The sequence below is a fragment of the Astatotilapia calliptera genome, chromosome 8 (assembly GCF_964374335.1).
Source record: "Astatotilapia calliptera chromosome 8, fAstCal68.1, whole genome shotgun sequence".
NCBI lineage: Eukaryota > Metazoa > Chordata > Actinopteri > Cichliformes > Cichlidae > Astatotilapia > Astatotilapia calliptera.
Window position 1 is genome coordinate 15,446,638 of NC_137429.1, and position 27,335 is coordinate 15,473,972.

Genomic DNA, 27,335 nt, shown 5'->3' on the forward strand with positions numbered 1-27,335 from the left:
TCAAGTGACGGGGTCTCGCACCACCTCTATGAGCTTGGTGTCTTGGGACATGGTAGAAATCCGGTGTGGTGTCTCTTTTGTCACAAAGTAGCTCGGTGTCTTCTCCATTGTGATTTGGCTTTCAAGAGTTCTTGGCATTAAACCTCTGAATGAAAGATGAAAACACAGAATAGACGTTTCTCATTTACATTCATGTTTTTTTTTTTGTTTTTTTTTAATGGACACTTTCTCAGTGTCCATTAAAAATTATATTGAAATAATGTTGTTAAAGCCTTAAATGAATGTTAAGACATCCTCTCCTCCATATCATAGTTTGATAATCAGGATGCTGATACAAATTTATATAGATTTACAGAGGACTGTGACAAAAAAATGACATAATAAAAATGCAGAGACATTTGTTTACCCTCTGGGCTTTTCTCTTGTTCAGTACGAGCTGTGACCTTTTCAGCTGAGTTTAACCAAGAGGGTCATTGCGTCTGTCTGGCACACAAAACAGCAGATACACTGGCTTTTAGGCTCATTCCTCTCAATCCCATTCTCCGCTTTCCATTCCAGATTTCTACAGAGGCAACAGTTGAGTGTCAAGTTCATCTGCGGTATCAGCTGTCTTGAATTGGAGTCAGATCAAAGTGGGACGGTGAAAAGAGTGAGATCCACACCTTATCTCCCAAACATACAATGCAGCTAAGGAGCAAACCTCTCTCTCCCGGGAGCTGTAATGGGAGCGGGAGTTTACCCCCGTGTGCCGCAGCCATTTGGGCCCATCCAATGGCACTACAGGAGAGGACAGCATGCAGTGAGGGCAAAGGCAACCAATCACTAATCCTGGTAGCAGGGTCACATGCATGACTTTAAGTGACCTCAAAACTCTGAATCTTTGCATGCATATGTTCTGTCTTATCCAAATACATGGACTGATTAATTGCACCACACCTTAAAAGAACTGCATTCACTCAGTCTTTGTCAGTGTCAGACTAGTGTTCTTATCAAGTCTACAATGGAGAACTGCCCCCACCCCCCGAAACCTAGAGCAAATCGAATTTGGACCGATCCGCTGCCCAATTTATCTCAAATCCTCGCTGATGCAGATCTAATTTCATCCTCTTAGTACCACAAACAGGAAGAAGAAGCAAGTCGATAAACAGCCCATGGTCACTGTTGGAGGGAGTGAAGTGTGTTGGAGTGGGGCGAGACGGAGGAAAGCAAACATGGTGACACAGTGGAAAAAGAAAGCAGGAGCGTTGTCATTATCCTTCATCAAGTCCATCACTCATTCCATGAGCTTCTGGCCTAATTCCTGCTGTAAACTTAATTATCAAAGTATGTAGGCAAATTAGCTAAAAGCATTTTAAATAAATGGAAAATGCCCAGAAAACTGTATATAATGTGTTTAAATGACTTGAAATTTTGAAAGAGTATTTTAATTTTTAACACCACACACATATTCTTAAAGTTAAATTGACTGTGATTAACTGTTTTTACATTTAGATATATTTCAATATTTTACACCTATTAAAACCTATTCACCTATTAAACCTAATTAAGGTTTTTAATGAAAATTTTTTTTATGACAAATCAGAAAGATTTCATTGCCTAGGAACAATTTGATTTATGGCGAGAGAATGATAAAGGTAAACTTTAAATATTTACACATATGGAAACCTAATTTATATACATTTGAAAGACGTAGAAATACATATAAATATGTTCTCTCTTTTTAGTTCCTGTCAGTATTCTTGCTGCAGCATTTCAAATCAGCTCAAGGCTTTTCAGGGAGCTTTCAGGACAGCCTGAAAATAACGAATTATGATAGTCCAGCCTAGAAGTAATAAATGCATGAACTAGTTTTTCGCCGTGATTCTGAGACAGGATGTTTCTAATTTTAGAGAATTTTTTGAGATAAAAGAAAGTAGTCTTTTCTATTTCTTAAATTTGCGTATTGAAGGACATATTCTGGTCAAAAACAACTCCAGGATTCCTCACAGTGTTACCTGTGTCATACCATCCATCGGACTAGATAACATATTTGTAAGATCTTTGTGGCCAATTACAATAACATCAGTTTTATCTGAATTTAGAAGTAGAAAATTAGAGGTGATGTGGGTCTTTATGCCTTTAGGATGTTCCTGCAGTTTGGCTAATTGGTGTGTGTTATCCGGCTTTATGGATAGATAACATTAGGTATCATCTGCATAGCAGTGAAAATGTATGCTATGCCTTCTAATGATGCTGCCTAGGGAAGCATGTATAATGTAAACAGAACTGGCCCTAGTACATAACCATGTGGGACTCCATAATTAATCTTAATGTGTGAAGAGAACTCTCCATTTACATGAACAAATTGGAGACTAATAGGTAGATATGATTCAAACCACTGTAGTGCGGTACCTGTAATACCTACAGCATGCACTAATCGCTTTAATAATCGCTGTAATAAAATATAATGGTCAGCAGAATCGAACACTGCACTGAGGTCTAACAGGACAAGCACAGAGATGAGTCCACTGTCAGAGGCCATAAGATCATTTCTAACCTTCACTAAAGCTGTTTTTGCACCTTGATGAGCTCTGAAATCTGACTGAAGCTCTTTAAATTAGCCATTCCTCTGCAGATGATCTGTTAGCTGTTTTACAACTACTCTTTCAAGCATTTTTGAGATAAAAGGAAGATGAGAAATATGCCTATAATTAGCTAACATAGCAGCATCAAGCTTGTGCCGGTTTAGCATGTACATTTTATAAGCTAAACCTAACTGCTACTCACCCTCTTAGTTTCTGTGGAAGCAGTAGGAGTGTACTTAGTTTTTGACATTATTGTAGCTGCTTTCCCCCCCAAGTAGCTAATGTTAGAATGCTTGTTGTCTAATAGAATTAATACTAATGATCTTAACTAACTATAAAAAGTACAACAAACTCTCTGACAAATGAAGTCAGTTAGTTCACTTTGTTGGAGAGCAGGTGGGGTTTCTGACCTGCACTGCAGCTAGTCACATGACTTAATCAAAATATTTTGCCTTCACTTTTGGGAAGCTGTCATACAAATAAGCTATTCATACTGCTTTTACCCACTAAGGATACAATTCCAGCAGCCAGATGCAATGATGTAGAACTGCTGTCCAAGTACTGAACATTACTGGGATATAGAACACTGAGGTGCATCAAAAAGCAAGATGTGAGAAGATGTGGGAGTAGGTAGGAGTTTCTCAAAGAAAAAAAAATAGAAATTTTACACTAAAAGATTTAATTTATTACTATTGGTGACACCGAAAGGTAATGCCCTATAAAAAATGTTTAAATCTTTAGCAAGACACAAATTGGTACAGGTTTAAACTGTAAAGGACGCAGTCATGAGTTGACAGCAAAACCAGATGGTAAGTGGAAGCCCTCTGGTAAACCCCTGATCTAATATTTCAAATGAAAGCCTGGTGGAAACGGCTTGTCATAGACAAAATAATTTACAGTCATTACATTTTCTGTCTAATGGATTTTTGTAACATTCATCAGTAGATGAACATGACATGATGTAATAGTGGAACAACAGTAGGAAAGACCGGGCCTCGGGGGCTTGGGTCCTGGTTGGTGTGTTGCCGGGGTTGTGGGCGGGTGGGTGCATGGGGGCCCAGCCCTGGAGCAGGGTGCCACCGGCGCGTCGAGCCACCTGGGGGGCTCTTCAACTGGTGGGGGAGATTGTCACATCTTGCAGGAGCTTTCCTCTCCTCAGGAACTCTCTCTGCAGGAGGGGGAGATACAGGAGAGGTGGAGGAAGATCTCAGCCTGGGTGTTTATTGTCTTATGTAGTCTGGAAGATGAGTGGATGGTGGGGTGGGTGCAGTTTTCTCTGTGGTGGGGTTGGGTGGACTGTCCCGGGCTCTGTGGGGCCGGGCGGCGCCCCTGCACTGGGCCCGGTCTGGATGGGCCTGGGCCCCCTTTCCCTGGCGGGTCGCGGAGTACTGGGGGTCAGCGGGGGAGCTGGCCCCAGGGAGGGGTCACTTGCCCCTCCCTTCCTTCCCTCCCCATCTCCAGCTGCCTCCCTCTTCCCGCTCCACCACAACCACCCACACATGCAGGGCCTTGGAGTAGGGGTATGTCACCAGGGTGCAGAGGAGGCTACCCCCCCCCCTCTGTCCCCTTCTGGCTGCCTCTGCCTCAATTTTATCCCACAACTTAGACATTCACATTACTCACACTCTCATTACACATACATATAGGATCTTGGGGGTGGGCACGATACACGGAGTCCAAAGTACCATCAGGGTGTACACCCCACCCCTGGCATCGTTGCCCACCTCTCAATTTTAAATACACGTAGACATTGAGGGCTAGCAGGAGGGACCATGCGCTTACCTGCTGCTCTCTGGCAGGTAGCTCCATGCCCTCCTGGGTTTTAAATGCACCTTAGAACACACATGCATCAACATTACAATGAGCGGGTGGAGGGAGGTTCGGAGTCTTCTCTCACCCCCGTTCTCTGCGACCTGCTGGAGCAGGGGGGCTAGGACTAGGAGGAGGAGTTGGCCGTCCGACTGCGGTCTGGAGTGTGGAGCCTTCCTGCTGCTGCGGAGTCGGGGCGGTCTGCCTCCCCCCACCGCAGGGAAAAGGGAAACACCACCTGGATCTGGGTGCAGTTCCCCCCTCCAGGGGCGGGGGCACCTAGACCCGGTTTGTAGAGTACGCTTGGGGAGTGTGATCGTGTGTACAACGTCTCTTTATGTCTGCCTCCACGTTGGTTGAGTGTGGAGTAAGTGCATATGAGAGCATGAGGGTGGGAATGGATGTTTGTATCTGTGTGTGCCTGTATGTCTATGTCTATATGTCAGGTTGGGTGTCAGGCGCCACCTCTCTGGGGACATCTCAGGCCCTCCAAGGTTTGGAGGCCTATCTCCCCCTACCACCACTTCCCCTGCCAGTGGCGGACCCCCTCAGACATCGGTGCGTTGGTGGTTCTTTGTGTCCGGGGATGGGCGTCCAGGTACACACCGGCTCACTCCTTGGCGGCCGCTTATCGGGGCCTGGAGCCTGGGGCTCGCTCGGGCCACTTCGGAGGTGGGGTGCCCCCGGCCTCTCGGCCTGGGGCTCGGTCACTCAGGCGCAGCTGGCTGCCGGCGGAGCTCACGGGCGCGTCACTGCAACTCCCCCTGGCTTCTGCTCCGCGGCTGCTGAGTGAGCCCTCATCTGGGACTCTCCTCAGCTCTTTCCGGGACAGTGGCGCAGCTGCCCCTCTGTTGGTCTTCCTTGGTCTCTTGTGTTCTGGGGGCCTCTGGATGTCTGGAGTTTTGATCTCCTCCACACCTGCTTCACGCCCTGGAGGACGGGGCTGTGGCCCCCCCACACCCTCTAGCAGATTATTACATGAAGGAACCTTTTAAAAAAACAAAAAACAAGCGCGTCCATGCTCACAGGTGTACACACGGGTGATCACACCCACAAACTACACCCTTTTTGGCTCCTACCTCAAAGCACACTGTGTTCTGTTGATCTTATGTGCTGCACAATAATGTTTAACATTTAGTATTTACTGTCATATTCCCATATATCATTGTGATGTTGTTTATTCTATTACTCTTGTTCTCTTCTGTTTGCTTTCTTTTTTCTTTCTCAGCAGGTGATCCAGGTGATTGATATATGCATTTTTTTTTCTCTGCCCGTTCTGTTGGTTTTTGTCTTTTGCCCTTCTCCCCCGTCCCTCTTCTCAGCTGTTTCTCTTTCCCTCTTTCTTTCTCCCCTTCTTTCCCCCAGTCAAGTCTGTCCCGTATTCATTAAGTGAAAATAAAATAAACAATAAAAGGTGAATCAAATGGACCATTACGGCAAGGCTGGGATGGTCAGTTTGGTAAAGTAAATCCGTTGGGCATCTTTCTTTGCCTTTAGACAACAATTCTGATGGCAAAAGAGCCAAACGGGACAGGCAAAAAAGAAAAAAAGAAAAAAAAAAAAAAAAAAAAGGAAAGAAAGGCAAGTAAACAATGACTAGTTTGCGTTTTGGTGATATTTGCTTTTTTATGTTTGAGTTATATTTGGACATGATATTGTTAATAAAGAAGAGTGCTGGGAAATACTATAAAAATATCATTACACACTTGTGACTAATTTTCAGGACAGTAAAGATGTCATAGTAAATCTACAGATAACACAGCATGGATAAAGTCACGGTATATATATTTTACTTTACAAAGCGTTGATTTTTCACACATGGTTTGCTCCATCGAGTTTCATGACTTCAGTCCCAGGACTGTCCAGCCTTCTCAGGAGTATAGAGTTCACCGGCGAAACCTAATTACTCTGGGTAGAAACAGGCGGATATTTCTTTTACAAGAAAGGTTTTTCCAAAACAAAAAGTTTCTAAACAAGAAGAAAACTACAACTTCCTCTAATTTCTGATTGGACAGAAGAATGCACAGAGCTTCCAAATGAAATATTTTTGTTTATTTATCCGGAACACGTTAACAACAAATTGGAATATTTATTCAGAATCAAACAAATTGATAAAAAGTTAAGAGCCATATGAGCATACTTGTTGCAAGAATTTTGGAAACTACAAATATGAAAACCAAAAATGGGTCAAAGTGCCCAAACAGACTCCAGAACAGATGTAATTATTCTGTGAGCTACGGTGCATGAGTTGTCACTGCTAGTGCCATGAAAGGAGGTCAAACATCAGATGAGACCCTAGCTGACCCCTCCAACACACCACGCAGGGGATTTAACAAGGGAATCCAATTTACTCCCACTGAGCCCACTGCAACTTGTAAAAGTCAACAAGCTGTCACTCATATTTTCCTTCATCTCTCATCCACGGGCTCTTTTCCTCTCACCATCTCACTTGCACTTCACTTGCATTTCCTGCAGGAAGTCTTAATTGGTTTAAATACAGAAATAAATGCACACTCCTCTGTTTTAGCAAAGTCCAACAGCTTCCTTTGTGTGTGTGTGTAGGAACTCTCAAAATCAGGATTGTCAGACTCATCTTACATTGTCAATAACATACAGCCCTCTATGAATTTACGTAGGCCAGACCAGTGAAGCTTCTCTGTGTGTCAGTGTGAAGAAGTAAATTGCACATGTAATCTCTTAGACATATTAATAAATAAAAAATTTTTCAACGGTACGCCTCAGTTTTTCACATGATAAAGAAATGTTGCTGTAGTAAATGTATCTGTTAGTGTAACTCTTCTTAAGTTGTAAGAAATGAATGTGTAAAATTACAGAAAAAGTTGGTGTAGTATTAATAACCATGGGGGAGGTCATTATCAGCACGAAAAACTGTAAAGCCTATTAAAAATATAGTTAAAAGCCCAAAATCTATGCCCTTTTTCAAATGTTCTAAAACTCTGATTGGGGTCTTTCTGCCTGGTCGCTTCTGGCTCACAGGCCTTATGTATGACACCCATGCCCTAGATCAAGGAGAGCCCTTTAAAGTGATTGTATGACAGTTTGCAAATCAAAGATAAGATATGACTCACCACACATGGATGTTGTTAAGTTTGACATATGTAGGTGGGGCTTAATCTGTTCCAAAAACTGCATTTGGTTAATTCGGTTAGGTACAGGGCAGATTGCATAAAGAAGAAGAGGGATAAATGGGCTGCAAAAGAAGATATGAGAACAACCAGGAAAGGATTAAAGAGATTCAAGCATACCAGCAGGATGCATTTTGAGGGCCTGAGACTTAGATATTTAGATTGAGACTGGACTTTTAGCCACTGTCGCCAGCTCTATGCAATATTCTTTTTGAAGGATCACACACATCACCTCAGCCCCACTCATAACCCTTTCTTTCTAATTTTGCTTTAATCACAGCTGCCAGCATGACTTTAAGTTATATTTCAAACTGTGTGTTCTCATTGCCTTCAGATATTTGTAGATACCTGAAATGTAATGCACTTTCAAACCTGTCTTGTTATCCCATAGAAAGTTACATGGTCTGAATAGCCAACGCATTACATTACATTTTATAATACTGAGAGAAAAGAAGAGATGTCTGCCAAATAATGACTGCAGGATATCAGTTCCAGTGCGACCTTTACATTGTTTGTTGTGATTCTTTGTTTTACTCTCTCATTCATGTTCGCTCATTGACTTTAATACCACATAAGCCACACAATTAACCTCCCAGTACTCACTGTCAAAGAAGGAAAGTAGTTATATGAGAAATACAGTTCTTAAGTACCAATCACATGGGCATACTTTTGGTCTATGAGAAGTAATTAACAACATTAGAATTAACAGACATGAAATATGAGCTATAACAGCTCTACACATCTTACCAGGTATTTGACATAATGCTCTTCTTTGAGCACTTGTACCACAACACCAATAATAAATTAAATGTTGTGCATATGTGTTAACCGGTGTTATGTCTGCTGTAGGTGTCATCCCACAACGCTGACGACATATCGGCTAACAATGATACATTTCACCCCCCCCCCCCATCAAAGCCAGAGGAAGCTTACTGAATCTTCACACTCAGAACAACAAAAGAGGTTCAGCACAAAAGAGAAACCTGACCTCTTGTATCACGGATAGTTTCTTTGATGTGAAACGGAAACCTTCTTGTAGTGACCGTTTGGATTGGATTGTGGTTATTGTTTACTTGTTCCGTGCAAAATTTATTGTGATTCTATAATGGAGTTTCCCTCCTTTGTTACAGTTATATGAAGATGCTTCTTTGTAAATTCAAAAAGTGATTCAAAAGCAGTTTTTATTTTAAAAAAGAAAAGAAGGGCCTGGTTTTTCCAAAGCAAAACTGTCAGTCAACCCAGACTGTATTCTGATCCAGTGTACAAGACATATTTCACACATACATTTCTAAGTCATTATTTCAGTCCTTGCTAATGATGAATAACACAAGATAAATCATTATGTAATGGTATTAAAACGACCCTGAATGACCTGAAGGTAAAACTCATGAACTGGAAACAGAAACATATGTTTTTGATCAGGTGCTGCCCTCCAGTGTTGCAAAGACAAATGGCAGCTATTACAAACGAGTGCTCAGAGCAAATAAGAAGCATTTTCACAGATGTCAGATATTCAGTAACATCCACTTTTCAAACCATCACTATTTCTCTGTGTATTTAAAAAAAGTCTTCTGATTCTATTTTTGGTTCTTTTACTTATCAAATTTATACTAAGTTATTATATGACTGCTGAGTTTGTTGTGTGTGCATTAACTTGATTTCTCTAGATCAGAATATTTGCAGTCAGCAAGCAGACTATCAGGGTCACCAGAGATGTCAAGAGTCCTGGAGAGCTGCTTGCTTTCATTCTTCTTTCTGTAAGAAAACAACCAAGATCGACAGTGAATTCAAATTTGGTTCATGAATCCAATTATCACAATCCCCTGATTACGCAGCTGTATTATCTACAAGACTGCCAGTGTTGTAAACATGTTACCTGTGTTCAATACTAGCAGTCCTAATGTGAATGCCTTCACTGTCATGGTAGGAAATAGCCCTCACAACTCTTGCTTGGTAACCTGGGTAGCAATGCTGTGGAAACTGATTTCAGCAGATGAAGGAATCCAGTAAAGTAATGTAAGGGATTACTATTGCAAAATAGTAATTGGATTACTGATACTTTCCCATAAGCACAGTGTGTTACTAAACTGTGAATTTGTTTGTGAGACTTTTTCATTTGATTTAATTTAATATGATTGATTATGCAGAAAATATTGAAATGGGCTGAAAGATCTATTGCTTTATTGTGTAACTAAGTAATAAGTAAGTAACTAATGACTTTAAAAAATAAGTAATCAGTAAAGTAATGGGATTACTTTGCTGAGAACTAATCAGCAATTGGTAACTAATTACTTTTTCCACAGTGTGAATGCAAATACTTACAGGTGGCAGTGCAGACAGATGGATGACACGTTGGTGTTAGTGATGTTGTCAGGCGTTGTGTGGAGGCGAGGAAGAAGGAACCCAAACGCAGGACTCGCAGGTAGGTGAAGACTGGTGAAGGTTTATTATAAGGAGTGGATGAACAGAACAGAGGTAGGAAATGGCTGGCTGGCTGGACGACTGACTGAAGGACTGACTCAAAGACTGAATGGCTGGCTGACTGAACGCAGGCGGAAACAACAACATAACATCAATGACACGACAACGATCGGATGGAACTGAGGACTTAAATACATGCTGGGTGATGAATGATTAGAAACCGGTGATTACGCAGCTGAACTTAGTCTGACTAATGATACATGGAAATAACTGGAACACAATACGCAGGCGGTATGCTGGCACAGAAAACATAGATGTGAAAATAAACTGAACATGACAAAACGGAAAACACTGGGTCAACGACCCAGGAACCCTGACAGATGTCTGATCAGAGCTACAGCATCTTGCACTTGCTCAATAATAAAAAAAAAAAAAAAAATCCAGGTAAGATATCAGATTTAGACATAATATTTACACTGTTCAAACAACAAAGAGTGCTGGGGGATGAGGCGGGATTAATTCCAGTATTGTGTCAATATGGTAATGGTACCCTAATATATTAAAGAACCAAACTGACAAGCAAAAATCAAACATGCAGCCATTGAAATATGGTGCCGGGCCTATCTCCTTAGCAGAAACTGAAGGGCCCATCAGCTGCCTGGATCACTTCACACTGATCTCTAGCAGGCTGTTCATTGGCACACTGTGGACAGGAGGAGCCACAGCCATCATTGCACCTGGTACCTTCCAGGCTCTCCCAAACTCATCTGGAGATGTGACTATCGTTCCAGATGGTGTGTGAAAGTCATCATTTGGATTTCCATTGGAATTTCCACAAAGTCCACATATTTTTTCTCAGTGTTGATGACAACAGTTAACAACGATCGTTGTGTTAGTTTCATAAGGATAAATAGTAAATAAATGGGTTACGTAGATTTGATTATCCTGGTTTTTAAAGCATGTCAAATAAAAATGAGTGTAGCTTTGATGGGTGGGAAGTGTACCTGTCATTTGGTGGTACACAAATAAACACTGCACTGTATCCATTATAAGTGACACTGTAGCTGAAAATAGTGCTGACAAGTATTCGAGGTCCTGTTGAATAGATAGACACATTGCCTTCATTCAAGACCATAGGTAAATTTCTAGTTACTCCATTCACGAAGAGAAAAGAAAAAAAGAAAGAAAAGAAAATCAGAGGTTAGTTTTTGCGCTTAATTGTTATTTTTTTCTTTCACAGCAGTAAAAAATATCCCTAAAATATATGTAGCTGCCATTTACTTGATAAATCTGAAATTAAATTATTCATAACAATGATCTAATGAGCAATATCATTAACTAATACTACTACCAAACAGTCATCTGAGTTTATTGTTAGTTAAATAACAATAAGTCCTTTGTGAATCCACTCAGGACTACAGTGATAATCTCATAAAGTAGCAATCGTGACAACTACATTTAATATTATTGCACACTGTGTATCAGTATGAAATGTGACAATTATATAACATGACAGTTGTTGTGCATCCTTTCAAACAGAAGCTACATTTTTGTCATGTCACAAATGTTGTATTGTTTTATTACTTATATTTTATAGTTTTATGTTATTTTTTTTTTTTAGATTTCTTCTTAGTTTTATGGGCGTATTATTTTCAGGGTTTATGATACAATAACTTCTTGTTATTGTTCAGGAAGAGAAGGAAAACACCCTGGACCTGTAAAAGCTGGGCATTTTATCAAAATGCAAGCGCTATCTTCCTTGTCTTGTTCTCAGATAAAGTCATTATGTCATAAAGGTTCCAGTTTTCCTGTAAATGAATTGGTGCAGGGGTGGCTGACATTTCATTGTGATAAGTTATTGCACACTGTGTATCATACTCAACTGTGACTCTAGCAGTTATCACTGATATGTAGAGTTTCTTCTTAAACAGAAGATATAGTTTATCATGTCACCAATGTTGCATTTCTTAACTGTTATGTTTAGAAGCTTCTGCTGATTTAACTGTTTCTAATTTATAACATAAGAATGAAAAACAATAATGCTGTGCAATTGTTGTGTCTCAAAAGACCCAGGTGGGTCCGTCAGTGAAGGTAAATGGATGAATAGTTGGTAAAAGTGAACATCCTGAAGGAGAATCGGGCCTTCAGTGGAGATGCCGTTCTGAATCAGCTCTACTGTTCCATCAGCTTCATTGGGACCCCTGGAAGACATTTAAATATCCCAGATTATAAAGCAAAGTAGCAAAATTCATTATGAGGAAGAATTGGTGGAAAACCGAGGAGAGGTCTGTCTGGGTCTGACTCTTTCAAGTTTTTAATAAAGAATGCTAAGACAAGGTGAAGTTGCAAAAATTCTCTTACTCTGCAGTAATAAGATGGGCGGACAAGGTAATTTGGCATGTTGACTGGCGTGGCCCAGCAGGAGTCCAGAACAGTGGAGATCAGATGCTGATCCACTCTTCCTGTTCGCACCTCGACATATAACCTCTGATCTATTTCCATTTCTATGTTTGTGCCACAGCTGAAGGGGAAACAGAAGCCAGGGTCCTGGAAGGGGATCATTCAAATGTGCTACTGTCCATGGCAGTTGTAATCTTCTTCCTAATGATGCTACAAAAAACAACAATAATAATAACAATACTACAAGTGAGTTGATTACCAAATGATTGTAAATAAGTTTCACCTCAAGAGCTTCTCAATAATAAAAATGTAACATTTTAACACTGAATCCAGTTCACTTCCTTTTCTACAGGTGTAAACTACGAGCTTACAATGTAGTGCGTTATCTCAGACGGAGCATGGCACGTTGTACTTTTAGTGAGGATGAGAACAGCAGCATTTAGCTGTGAATGCTGTGATAGCTGCAGATATTTACAATTTCTTATTTATGTACTTTATCTTTTAGCTATATCTGTTCTTAGTAACTTTGTTCTTATATTCCCTTTTATTGTTGTATAATTAGTGCCCTTAACCTGATGACATATGTGGTACTTTGTTAATAGTCTTTTATTTATTGTCTTAATTTTCCTGTTTTTATTGTAAAGCACTTTGGTGTACCACTGGTCTTTTAAATGTGCTATACAAATAAAGTTGTATTGTATTGTATTTAACATGCATGAACATCATAATATGTAGCACTGATGTCTGACAACCCCCACCCCTCTCAGAAAACTGCAGCTTTTTTAACAAATAGTAAATGGACCGGTAGTTGCATCTTTTACTCAGTTAGGCACTCAAATCTGTTTCTGTTTCATTCACCCAATCACCCACACATTAATTCATTCATACAGCACATTTTATCGATGCCTATGTGCTTTCAAACATTCACAGGCTCAGACAACAATGGATGCATGAGGAGTAACTTGGGATTTAGTATCTTGCCCAAGGATACTTTGGGATGTGGAGTGGAGGAATCTGGGATTCAATAGCCTTCCAACTGTTGGAAAACCCATGCAACCACTTGAGCCACACCCTCCCTAAAAACTCCTTGCTGGTGGTCTCTCCCCTGCTGCTATGTAGTCTAGCAACCATACAGTGTTCCACACATTTTACCCACTTTGAGTTACTCGTATAGTACTCCATGAGACATTGACATTGTAAACAAAAATATGCATTCAAACTAGAAAGAGCTAAAATAATGTATGTTTGAAGTAGTGTATGTGTAAGTGTAAAGAGCTTCAAAGTGACGTGTCACTGTAATAATAATTGCAATTTTTAGTAATGCCCTAATGTAAAGTGTTACTGTACAGTTACAATTATGCCACTGCTTGTGTTGCAGAGGTTTTGCAATTACAGTTCAACCAAAAGCTGAAGACCACTTGAAAAAAAAAAATCATATTTGGCATGTTTGGATTTTAACAAGTCTTAACAAATGTGTTGTCTCATTCCCATTTCTTCTTGTTGCATGTTGAAGCTCAACTTGGAACCTTGTTAAGATCCAACCATGCAAAGTATGATTTTTTTTGTGCCATTTTTCAAGTAGTCTTAAGCTTTTGATTGTGGCTGTATCTTCGAGACAGACGGATAGAAACAAACAATTAAAACAATGTTTTGTTTCTTTGTTTCTTTGCTCCAGTTTGAGGATTTGTGTTTGTGTAGCAGAGGAGGAAAATGCTGAAGTTATTTATGAAATTTCAAAAGATAATTACTTTTATTTTTACTTTGTTTTTTAGTTTTTTTGTAACAACCCCAACACTGGTACTAAAAAAGCCAACTTGACAAAATATTGTATATAATACACAAGAGATGTTTTGTTACCTTTCTATGGGGTTGATGCCCACAGCCATAGACAGGGCCAGATTCAGGGGGTATTCACAGCTGAAACGCAAAATAGTACAAGTTGAATATGTTCAATAAGAGTGAATATCCATAATATTTTTGTCTGAGTGCTGTCCCACAAAGATGGTTGTCATTTTCAAAGTGGAAAACCAGTCGTCCATCCTCAGGAGTACTACGCCGATCATACTCTGTACTGTCCAGCTGTTAACAGGGGTTGGACTCCTCTGCAGAAGGACTCCTCTACTCCCGTTGCCTCCAGGAGGGGAAACGATGAAAAGAGAGTCCATTTTCCAGCTTCTTGCCTTCCCTGTCGTGTGATCTACTGTTGCAACCGACAACACAGCACGTACAAAGCATAGCTGACGCTTCCGTGTGCTTTGCTTGGCCTACTGTCATGGCGGGAGGGGGCGTGGAATCAAATCTGTTATAGAAATGATTCAGTTCATTTATGTATTGTGATTCTAAAATGGAGTTTTCCTCCTTTGTTACAGTTACATGAAGAGCCCTCTTTGTAAATTGAAAAAGTGACTGTCACGGATTCAAATATTGGAAAACCAAAATAACAACACTGGTCCGGCTGGGTTGAGTCAAACAATGATTTTAATGTACACGCGTGGGAGATGGACACCGTACGCAGACAGCATCAGATCTCAAAATGGTGGAGCATTGATCAAACTCTTATAGCCTCTAGTGGCCCCCACCTAATCATAAAAGCCTAAACATTCACATTCTTTCTCTCACACGGCGCCTAAGCTACGACCTTGGCTCCCTGTTTATCTGCTCCTGCTGAGATGGGGCAGAAAACCTCTCCGGTATGCTCTGTTCTCTTCTAAGCAGACAAATAAGGCGATGACTTTCTGCGAACAGTATTTCTTATAACTCAGCAGTATAATGCATCATTAAACAATATCATTCATTCACAATAAATCAGCAGTCTAATGTAATGCAAATCAGTTTAACAAATGTAATAGTTATCACCTTCTTCTAATTCAGGAGAATAATGCAAACTAAAACTACATAATAATTCACAATCTTTAATTAGGGGTCTAACATGGCATAGGTAATATTATAATCCCACATGACTCAAAAGCAATGTAGTAACATTTTTATTTTTTAAAAAAAAGAAACAGAAAAAGAAAGCAAGACCATCAATCAACTCAGACTGTATTTTGACACAGTTTACAAGGCATTAATATTTCAAACATACATTTATTCTTCATTATTTTTATATTTGCTAATGAATGGATGAATACCACAAAATAAATCATGATGTAACGATGTTAAAACAATCCTGAATGACCTGAAGGTAAAACTCATGAACTGGAAACAGAAGCATACAAATATGTTTTTGATCAGATGCTGCCCTCCAGTGTTGCAAAGAAAAACTGCAGAAATTACAAATAGGAGTGCTCAGAGCAAATAAGAAGTATTTTAATAGATGTCAAATATTCAGTAACATCCACTTTTCAAACCATCACTATTCCTCTGTGCATATAAAAAAGTCTTCTGATTCTATTTTCTGTGCTTTTATTAATCAAATCTATACTAAGTTATTATATGACTGCTGAGTTTGCTGTAATTTGTGCATCAACTTGATTTCTCTAGATCAGAATATTTGCAGTCAGCAAACAGATTATCAGGGTCACCAGAGATGTCAAGAGGCCTGGAGAGCTGCTTGCTTTCATTCTTCTTTCTGTTAGAAAACAACCAAAATCTACAGTGAATTGAAACTTGGCTCATGAATCCAATTATCACAATCCACTGATTATGCAGCTGTATCATCTACAAGACTGCCAATGTTGTACAAATGTTACCTGTGTTCAATACTAGCGGTCCCAATGAGATGCCTTCACTGTCATGGTAGGAAATAGCCCTCACCACTCTTGCATGGTGACCTGGGTAGCAGTGCTGTGGAAAGCAGAGTGATTTCAGCAGATGAAGGAATCCAATAAGTGGTATGAAAGATTTTTTCCCAGTGTTAATACAAATCGTTATAAATAGTACGTACAGCTGTGCAGTAATTGTGTCTCAAAAGACACAGATGGACCTGGCAGTGCAGGTAGATAGATGAAAAGTTGGTAAAGGTGAACATCCTGAATGAGAAACGGGCTACGGTGGAGACGCCGTTCTGAAGCAGCTCTACTGTGCCATCTGCTGGATTAGGACACCTAGGTAACAGCATAATGTGAAAGTTGCAGTGTTAATGTGCAAACAACTTAGTTATGATAAGAAGATAATTAAAGTTCACCCATCACAAAAGACAAAAAAAGAAAAGAAAAGTTAAGGCAATGTCTTTACTGTGTGGTGATCAGATCCCAGCGCACAGGGTAGCTGGGATCATTAACAGGCGTTGCCCAGCAAGAGTCCAGGATAGTGGAGATCTGCCGCTCATCGATTCCCTGCGTCTGAACCTCAATGTATAACCTCTCATCTATTTCCATTTCTAAATTTCTGTTTCTGGTCAAAGGGAAGTGGAAGCCAGGGTCCCGGTAGGGTATCATCCTCAAATGATAATGGCCCAGACCAGATGGATGTCTCTTGTTCACAATGCTACAGGTAAACATGATAAAACAAGATGTTTTCAGGATTTGGAATTCATAAAGTGGTCAGGTGTGTGTGCATTTTGTAGCAAAATATATACAATTAATAATTAATAATAATTAAATGTGGCAACAATTAATTACAATTGGAAATAATTAATTTATTAAATATTCACAACACATTTAATTAATTAATTGAATTCATTATTTAATGATGTATATATTTAATTCACTTTGGCACTATTGTCCCCATGTCTCACCTTGAAATCACCCATCAAACTAAGGGGGCGGGGTTAACGCTGCCACTGCAGCTTCGCTAACATTTGATTGGTTGCGGTGCAAAGTAAGTCAAGACAGGTCGATCCTAGATAATCGATTGCTTGTGTGGACTTGGGGCAGCCAGGTATCCCAGAATGCATTTCAAATCACAGGCAGCAATGGTAGTGGTGTAAAGCTTTAAAATACCCCGTTTTTCTGTCACCAACTACACTTTTAATAGTGTTTTAGCTGCGAATGTTGTGGCGTAATCTTCACATGTCTGGTCAGGATGTCAACATAGAACATGTTTTCAGAGATGTCACTAGCTCTACTAACAGTCAGCTGAAAGAGTGCAGCGAGCTCCATCTTAACTGTTTTTTATGTTTGTTTGTTTGTTTTTTGGGGGCAAGGGGGGTTAACTGGTTTGTTTACATATTCCACTCTCCGTGTTCCACATGTTGCATTTGCAGATTCTCTCTTCTATCTCTTTGCTTCTGTAACATGAAGAACGAGCTGACATTTTTCTCATGACACCAGCGATCAACAGGCCTTCAGTTTACCTGCATGCATCCTCCTCCTCACCTGTCAGATGTTTAACACCTGCTGCTAATTTAAGAAACACGCCCACGTTACCTGGTGATAGTTACAGTTTAACTGGGCAGTTGGTGCTCTATATAATGCAATGTCAGCGCATTTTTCTGCACAAAATAAGTAAATCTAGTATTTTTTTTCTGAGCGCACAGCTGCTGGAGCTTGTTTCACTACAGAGCACTTTATAGGCGAACCCACTTTATCAGCAGCTGATGTCCAATCATTGGCACACAGCTTTGAAACCTCACCTGAGTTTTGGCTCTCAGTGGTTAAACACTGGACTTGATTCACTCAGGTTCTGTCTGTCGGTCACGTTTATTTCGCTGTTTTATTTACAACTGAGCAAATCGGTTTGGCTGACTTTAAAGTTACGTTTCATAACTGCATAGTTTTACTGAAGTTTAATGGTTCACTGGCACATGTGTTAGACCGAACCATTTGCTTTTCTTTATCTGGTGTGTTTGGGATTTTTAACAGTGAATTGTCGAAACAGGTTTGATCGTTTCCTGCGTGTATTAATTTGGTGATTTATTAAATGTATTCATGTTATTCTAATCTGCTGCTGAGTCTCTTACGCTGATGAAAATGCAGATAACACAGAGACAAACTGATGGTTCATCTCTATTACAACAGTGTTGCGTTAGACTGCTATATTTTTGTGTTCTTTATGCTGTAGATTTTTCACGTCTCTGGAATTGGCAGTAATAAGGAAGATTTTCTGTTAAATCATATTGATATGACCTGTGAATTATTCATAGATGACCGTTAGATTAGTCAGCTGGGAAACTCTGGGTTAACTCAGAGAGCTGAAGATATCGTGGATATGCTGACCTCGCTCCGTGGAGTACAGGGCCGTTTACCCTCATCATTAATATTCACAATAAAAATATTAGCCAAACATCATGAAGTCTGTATGTGTTTCATAGTGTCGAACAACCTTTGTACAGTATAGCAGTTACCACATGACGGAAACACCAACATTATTTCTTTTAATAAAGTTTATGTGTTTTACACAGGTGACGCTGATTATTGCACAAAAAGCACAAAGATCAGATGTTAATCGGATTTATTTGTTCTCTCTCCTCCTCAAACATGATTTTTAATGTTAGTTATAATTCAGAATTGGCAACTGAAACAAGTAAGACACATAAGAACATCAGGAAGTAAAAAACCCGAAGTCAGTGTAGTGCGGGGGTTTATGGCAGCTGTGTACCGAGACCTGCGCTTTTTCGGCGGTAATAACAGCTCGATTGCTTGCGAGGCGAGTGGGTCTAGCCCACGCTTTGCCGTGAGACTGGGCTGGGCAGACATCTCAGAAATCAACAAAACACTTTTGTAAAGAGGCTATATCTTGACAAACCGACCAGATATTGAAGATTAAACCAATACATTCTCGGCTAAAAAATATTAAAACGGTATTTGGTGACACACAAACAGGATTTTTCAAAGTTCAGTTCTGTTAGTTTCCACATGCCGGTTGTTGGTGTGCTAAAAATAATGGCCACCAGGCCGAAGCAATGATTTGGACTCTATCAGCATTAACCCCGCCCCTTGAGATTGGTGGATGCGGTTGACAGATAAAATAAATTCATTGTGAGACCTAAAGGAGTCAACTGTGCCAAAATGAATGAATTAAATACATCATTAAATAATTATTTAAATGTGGCAATAATTAATTGATTAAATGTGTCAAAAATATTTATTTAATTAAATAATATCAATTCCAATTAATTATTGCCACATTAATAAATTATTTAATAGTGTATTTAATTAATTCATTATGGCAGACCTGGCGTTCCATACATTAGAACAATGTTTGTATTAAACAAAAACAGGGTAAAATGATGGTGATTCACATGGTCATATAGTCATGAAGACAATCAAAAACTGAAATTTCTATAAAGCTCAGCGAGCTATGTACCTTTGGAAGAGCAGCAACCACAATGTCATATAACCAAAAAGTAAAAAACAAAAAATGTAAGCCAGATGGTGTTGTGGTTATCACCTTGCTACAGGTTTGATGCCAACATCCATAGACAGTGCCTGGGTCAGAGCATAGTCACAGGAGAAGTGCAGGTGGATGCTCTTCTCATGACTTTGGAGGCCATCATGAGGGTCCACATCCCCGCTGATGGTGTTCTCATAACTGAAGTGGGTCCCGTTGCTCTTAAGAGTAAGAAGACAAAAGATTTTAAGCATATTTTCAAAAATTAAAAATGCTGCCCAGAAGATTCATTCAATGTACTAATTGTACCCTCAGCATTGTCCCACAAAGCTGGTCATCATTGTTGAAGTGGAAAACCAGTCGACCATCCTCAAGAGTCCCGTTGCAGGATTCATCTCGGAGATGGAGGGCATCAGAGTGGAAGCCGGCCTCAAACAGCTGACAGCGGGACAGAGATATGGTGCCAGAACTACTGACACAAGTGATGGACGAGTCTAAGAAGGAGAGAGAAACACAATCTGACTCGTTATAGCATGATATTTTTTAAAGCTGAGTCATCAATACTGATTTGAAAGACATTTGTTGACTTGACTGCTTAATATAAAGGCTGACTAATGCAATAAATACACTACAGATACTGCTGAAGGTTTTAGTTAGCCCGCACCGTAGCTCTCATTGTTTGGCCGATGGTGGTGCTCATTACAGAAGCAGCCATAGACACCGTCCTTCTCACCACACCACTCGTGCTCTGTGCAGTCCAGCTTTTCACAGGGGTCTGACTCATCTGCAGACACAGAGAAAGGATCATCAGTGATGAATGGCAATGATTTAAATTTGTATTAAATGTCTTATTTGAGCAGTACAAACATACCACAATGCAAAGCAGAGCGCCAGTCAGGGATGTCTAGCCCTAGAACAGAGCAGGTTTTCTCATAGGCGGAGACAGCGGAACACAGCATGCCATTGGCTGGAGTGTAGAGGCAGAGGTCATAGACACAGGAAGAGAAAAATGGCTGGGGGTCAGAGTGCAGGTGGCAGGTGCTGAATGGGCCGGTGGTGTTGGTGATGACACTGCAGAGTTGGGAATATTCTTCTCTAAAGGTACAGTCATTCAGTCCATCATCATCTTCATCAGTGGAGCCACATCTGGAAAAGACAAATCATACTGCCATCAGCTACTGCCTTGTTGAAGCATCAATAGTGATTTCCATTGCAACTCACCCTGGTTGGCTGGTGGGTGACTTCCAGCTGTGTCCAAAATAATTATCATTTTGTGCCAGTGTGCCATTGGGTAAGACTTTGTCATCTGAAGGATTATTGTTAGAGTTTCCACACATCCCTGTGACTCTGTCATGACGGTTTTGGCCCAGTCTGACCAGCAAAGTGCTCTGACCATCAAACTGGACTTGCAAGTCAGAGGCATCAACCACTATGTAGCTTCCCTGCCTTACCACCTGAGCTAAGATTCCCACTGTGGTGGGAAGAGAAGCATAATTTCCATTTACCTGAGAGGACAAGAGATGCAATAAGTGTGTGTTGTTACTTTTGTGCAGATTAGACAAAGTAGAATGCTGTTCATCTTAAAAGTGATAGATAGTTTACCGTTACTCTTTTATTGGGTCCGATCCTGATGTACACACTTTCTGGATGATTTGAGAGATATATGTCCACTGCAGACACAAATGACACACGGTTGTTACCACGGTGATTGTTGGTGGCTATCACCTGAAACTGTGTTTCGTTAGTGCCATGGTTTGTGCTCTCAGCGATGATGTAGGAGCAAGTTCCCTGGAAATGAGCCACTGCTCCATCAAAGGTGATGTAGTGTGGATCCCCCCACACAGTGCAGGTGGACATGGCATCATAACAGCCCAGCTGGCCGTCTCTGATGGAGCACTGCTGTTCAGGAGTGCAAGACGAGGCAGAACATCGTAGGTCATTTGGAGCGTGACATTCACATCTCTGGGAGCAACCGTCTGTCCAGAAGGACTCGCCAGCCTGTGAACCACACCACACCAAATCTTAGCCAAATTGATACAACAAATATAGTTCTTAAAATACCATTTTGAAGGGTTTTGTTTTCATTAATTGTAGGTGATTTAGTGCAATAATTGCTAGATTACTGCAAACTGCAACTAATAATATAATAAATATTTTGACAACTAGTTTGACAACTTTTGATCTTTCTCCCACAGAGAGGACAGATGCTAAATGCCACAATTTCAAGAAATATGTGGAACAGAGCTGCATGAAAAAAAGTATTTAATTGTTCTGATGTAGCTGTATAATCTTCAACTGATTGTTTAATGCATTCATTTATTTAGGGACAGATTTTTATTTATTTATTTAAAATGCAGTTTAAAGAGTTAGAGCATCATTCTGCTTGTATAGCTACATATTAATTATTTTCTTTTTAGTGGTGTAATATAAAACAGTCATAATAGCTATGCTGAATATATGATAGCAAATTAATTAATTGTAGGTGATTTAGTGCAGTAATTGCTAGATCACTGCAAACTGCAACTATTAATGTACTAAATATTGTGACAGAGCAACTAGTCGTATCTGTTGATCTTTCTCCCACAGAAAGGACAGATGCTAAATGCCACAATTTCAAGAAATATGTGGAACAGAGCTGCATGAAAAAAAGTATTTAATTGTTCTGATGTAGCTGTATAATCTTCAACTGATTGTTTAATGCATTCATTTATTTAGCGACAGATTTTTTCCCCCCCAAATTCTGCAGTTTAAAGAGTTAGAGCATCATTCTGCCTGTATAGCTACATATTAATTATTTTCTTTTTAGTGGTGTAATATAAAACAGTCATAATAGCTATGCTGAATATATGATAGCAAATGAAGACCTTTTTTGTGATCCTAAGATTTCAGTTATATGAAACTATAAACTGTAGTTTTGCATTTTGCAACCCCTATTATTTGCTATTTCATAGAAACTACCACATTTCCAGGTATTCATCATGCTTCCTGAAATTTTTCATTTGGTTTGGATTTTATTTGGTTATTAACATGGAACTAACATTTTTTCCATGTTGCAGCCCTGATTCCTGGTTATTAGACCTAAACTACCACATGTTTCCAGGTAACGTCAATTTGCATTTTGTAGCCTTGTTTCTTGGTTATTGAACAGAAACCAACATTGATTCCAGGTAAGATATCAGATTTAAACATAATATTTACGGTGATACTGTTGTCAAACAAAAAAGAATGTTGGTGGATGAGGTAGGATTCATTCCAGCATTATGGCAATATGGTAATGGTATCCCAAAACATTAAAACTTAAAATCATATTAGTATCTTGTTACCCTATTATTATGAGGTTAGTATATATAAAAATGTGTTTTATTGCTAGTGATTGTGACTATACTATTACTAATTGTTTTTTTAAGCTCATGTACATACATTTGTATCCATATTATCACTTATAATTTATGGTCTGTTATTAGATAGATTTAAATGCAATAGTACTCACTAGATCACTTGGTTATTACTCTGGAAATGAAGTGGCAATTATTTGCTATATATCTAGTTTTTATCTTCCTGTTTCCACCTTGTTACCTCAATATTACCACATTATTACTGAGCTATAATAGACTCTGTTGTTTCTTTAATATATATTTCTGAATTTTAAGCTTTGTCACAGTCCAAAACACTTCACGAAGCTTTCTAAATGTAAGAAGGGAAAGTCTGCTGATTCTGCTGATTTGAAGGGAATTACTTCAAAGAATATTTACTATTGACTTTAATATGTCTTACATCATAGTAGAATCCGTCATACTGGCAGCCACAGCTTTCCACTGGGACACACCTGGTCCCACTCTTGATGAAGCCTTCATCACAGAAACATCCCTCAGAGCAGAACTGCTCACAGGTTTCATCAATGCTACTGGCACAGGTGTGGCCACAGTCAGTACCGCACAGCTCATAATGGCTGTTGGCTGGACAGTCCAGTGCTTAATAAGTGAGAAACGTGACAAATGGCACTAGTCAGACATACCACTTTTAATGTAATACAGTGTGGATACAGTGAGTATTGTAAAATTGTTGGACATTTTATTTCTGAAGTGGTTAGCAAATTTCTTGTACATTTAGATATAAATAAAATATAATGACATGTTGACTCACTGCAGGTGGTGTTCTCTCTCCAGGGATAGATTCGAACATTAGCAGACTGACAGGCACTGACATATGATTCAATGGCACTGCACAAGAGATCGTGGCCTTGATTTCCTGACAAACATACATCAAACATGCAGTCGTTGAAATATGGCGCCGGGTCCACCTCCTCGTGGCAGAAACTGAAGGGCCCATCAGCTGCCTGTATCACCTCACACTGATCTCTAGCAGGCTGTTCATTGGCACACTGTGGACAGGAGGAGCCACAGCCATCATTGCACGTGTAGTTGCCTGGCACCTTCCAGGCTCTCCCAAACTCATCTGGAGATGTGACTATCGTTCCAGATGGTGTGTGAAAGTCATCATTTGGATTTCCATTGAAATTTCCACAAAGTCCACATATTTTTTCTCTGTTGATGACAACAGTTAGCAATAGTCCTTGTGTTAGTTTCATAAGGATAAATTATTAGTAAATAAATTATTTATATAGCTGGGATTATCCTGTTTTTTAAAGCATGTCAAACAAAAATTACTTCAGCTTTGATGGGTGGGAATTGTACCTGTAATTTGGTGGTACGGAGATAAACACTGCACTATATCCATTATAGGTAACACTCAAGCCAAAATTAGTGCTGACAAGTATACGAGATCCTGTTGCATAGATAGACACATTACCTTCATTCAAGACAATAGGTAAATTTCTAGTTACTCCATTCACCTAGAAGAGATATGCAAAGAAAATCAGTGGGTAGTTTTTCTACTTTTTAATTGTTATTTTTTTCATTCACAGCAGTAAAAATATCCCTAAAATATATGTAGCTGCCATTTACTTCATACACCTGAAATTGTTCATAACAATCATCGAATGAGAACTATCACTAACTACTTACTTGTACCAAACCTCTTCTGTCCCTTGACATATGCATGTCGTAGCCCCAGACATTCACAAAAACTTCAGCTACTATTGAAAGTGGAAGCCCATTCAATGCCTCATTCTTAGCTTCCACGGAAAACTGATTGAGCTCATCAGTGGCATTACAGAGGGTCACCAGAACATAGCGGCAGGTTCCTTGGAAGTCATAGGCCTTACGATCAAAGGTGATGTAGTGAGGGTCTCCAGAGGCAGAGCAGGTGCCATGAAGGTTGGGATGGCAGCCAAACTCGCCCTCCACCACACGGCAGGACTCCTGGGGCCCACAGGAGTTGGGAGTACAGTGGACGTTCCCTGTAGTGCCGTTACAGGTACACAAGCTCTGACATTCTTCACCATCCCAGAACTGCTCACCACCTTGGTGATAGCGTCCTTGATGATAGCATCCACAAGATGTTGGTGGAACGCACTGGTCACCATTGAGGATAAAACCACTGTTACACTGACAGCCCTCCTGGCACACAGTATCACAGGTGAAGGGGAAAGAAAGGCTGGGGCAAGCAGAAGGACAAGAGGTTCCACAGAGTTCATAATGGCTGTTTGATGGGCAGGTTAGTGCTGGAGAAAAACAAACAGGTTAACATAAAAAAGCATTTTTAAACATTTGGAGATCATGGCTAGAATTAATTCAAAAACAGTTGAATGCTTACCACAGCCAGTTGCATTTCTCCATTGTCCTAAGGCAACACCCTTCTGTTGACACATTAGTGCATAATCTCGTAGGACGCCACACAGGGTTGATGCTGGATTGTTAGAGCCCCCCATGATCTCCACACATACATCCACCTGATGCCTTGGGTTAACCACAGACCAACAGGGTACAAATGGCCCATCTGGTGAGCTGAGAATGCCACAGTACTCAGTAGAATTGTAATTAGTTGTAGAATTTTGGTTCATGCTTTCCACACAGTGAGCAGCCAGAGAGCCATCTCGCCAACTGTCTCCAAAGTCCTGAGAACTGTTGACCAGAACACCGTTGGGTGTATTGAAGTCATCATGTGGATGACCATTGTAATTACCACAGAGTCCACCCAGTGAACCATTGTAGACACCAGGAGCAGTGACACGGACAAAGTGAGGCCAGACTGTCTGCACAGTTACACCAAAGGAGGTGCGAATGATGACACTGTAAATGCTGCTGTGGAAGATCTGGATTCGGTTGGATGTAGTGCTGAAAGGTAGCCTGATCAGCTGACCGTTAACCTGCAGGATCATCCAGTTTTTTGCAGTTAACAAGACTTAAGCAGTATTGTGTCCGTGTACACATAAATAAATATTAAAGGAAGAACATAATTTTAAGTAAGTGTTCCATTCACTTACCTTCACTTTACTGTTCCTTGCCATCTCAATAGATATGTGTATCCCCTCTGCTTCAAAATGCAGAATTCGTGTAAAACCTTGCTGGCCTCTTGGCACTTTTTCTGCTGTCACCATGAAGTGTGGGTGACTGGACAGTCCCATAACTTTGGCAAGTGTCAATCGACACGCCCCAGGATATTGGTATGTCAGTCCATCAAATGTCTGATATGACCCTGGGCCTCTGATCCAGCATGTTTCATAGCTATTTGGTCTGCATCCTCTTTCTCCATCCTCCACCCTGCATGATTCAAGTGGGCCACAACCATGAGAGTGGCAAGTCATGGAGCCATAACTGCAGCTACAACGTCTCCCACAGTCTCCGTCTAGTATTACAGTTTGTCCAGAGCGGTAGTAACGGCCCTCAAAGCTGCAGCCACACTCAGCATGAGGGACGCAGACCCCACCACTGAGGATGTAGCCTGAATCACAGATGCAGCTTTCCTGGGGAGGTAGAGGGCAGTTATGGGTAGAGTTGGGATTAACACAGGTAGGTGGACATCCTGTGCCTTCAGACTCAAAGTGGCTGTTGGCTGGACATGGGATTTCTAGGCATAAGAGAACAACATCGATATTTACCTCGGTGGAATTTTAATACAATAATATTTTGAAATAATGCAAAAAAAAAAAAAGTGATTAACATACCACAAAAGCCAGGTGTCCTCCAACTTGGTAGCCGAATACCACTTTGTTGACACTGACTTGCATACACACTTAGGGCTTGACAGAGAATAGGTCGGTACCCTCCTCCTACACACAGATCATACACACAACTCTCCACAAAGGACTGTGGAGGAAGTTGCTGATGGCAAGCCGTGAAAGGTCCAGAACTACTGCTGAGGATACCACAGTGGTCAGTGTTGCTATACAATGCTGTCTCTTCTACAGTGCAAACAGCACAGTCCAGACCTCCGCACTGTGGCCCACAGCCAGGCTCATCATCCCCAGATGCTTGCCAGCTGTTAGCAAAAACCACATCAGAGCTCACAACCTCACCGTCACGAGTTTGAAAGTCATCTCTACGAATGCCATTGAAGTTTCCACAAAGACCGCATGTACCATTCTGGTAAGTGTAGGGCAAGCTGATCTGAACATGATGAATTGTGTCATAAGACACCACTAAACCAAAGTCAGTGCTGACAAACACAGAAAAACCTGACTCATAAACCTGCACGGTGCCATTGCTAAGGGAGAATGGAGTGAATGCAAAGTTCCCGTTAACCTGTAAAAAAACCAGCAAATATATCAAGTGAGAAAAGTATATCTGGTCATAAAGTGTAGAATTTATCCAGAATCAAAATGACCAACCTTAGCCTGACCATGGCGTCCTTTGACAAGCTCAATTGTGTCATTGTAGACATG

At 40.4% G+C, this 27,335-nt stretch overlaps 1 protein-coding gene across 1 annotated transcript; it reads right to left on the bottom strand.

Annotated features, from left to right (window-relative positions):
• On the bottom strand, positions 1 to 27,255 carry LOC145430521 (alpha-tectorin-like; the record flags this gene model as incomplete). The annotated part of the gene is made up of 19 exons (XM_080305742.1): positions 1 to 145; positions 14,198 to 14,257; positions 14,369 to 14,540; positions 16,033 to 16,126; positions 16,227 to 16,386; positions 16,517 to 16,768; positions 19,613 to 19,773; positions 19,862 to 20,046; positions 20,217 to 20,336; positions 20,424 to 20,698; positions 20,774 to 21,057; positions 21,155 to 21,550; positions 23,327 to 23,523; positions 23,696 to 24,096; positions 24,247 to 24,404; positions 24,577 to 25,175; positions 25,268 to 25,820; positions 25,938 to 26,521; positions 26,619 to 27,255. Coding segments are annotated over 19 exons (5,433 nt in total), but the record flags the coding sequence as incomplete, so codon positions are not given.
• Between the last annotated feature and the right edge of the window lie 80 nt (positions 27,256 to 27,335).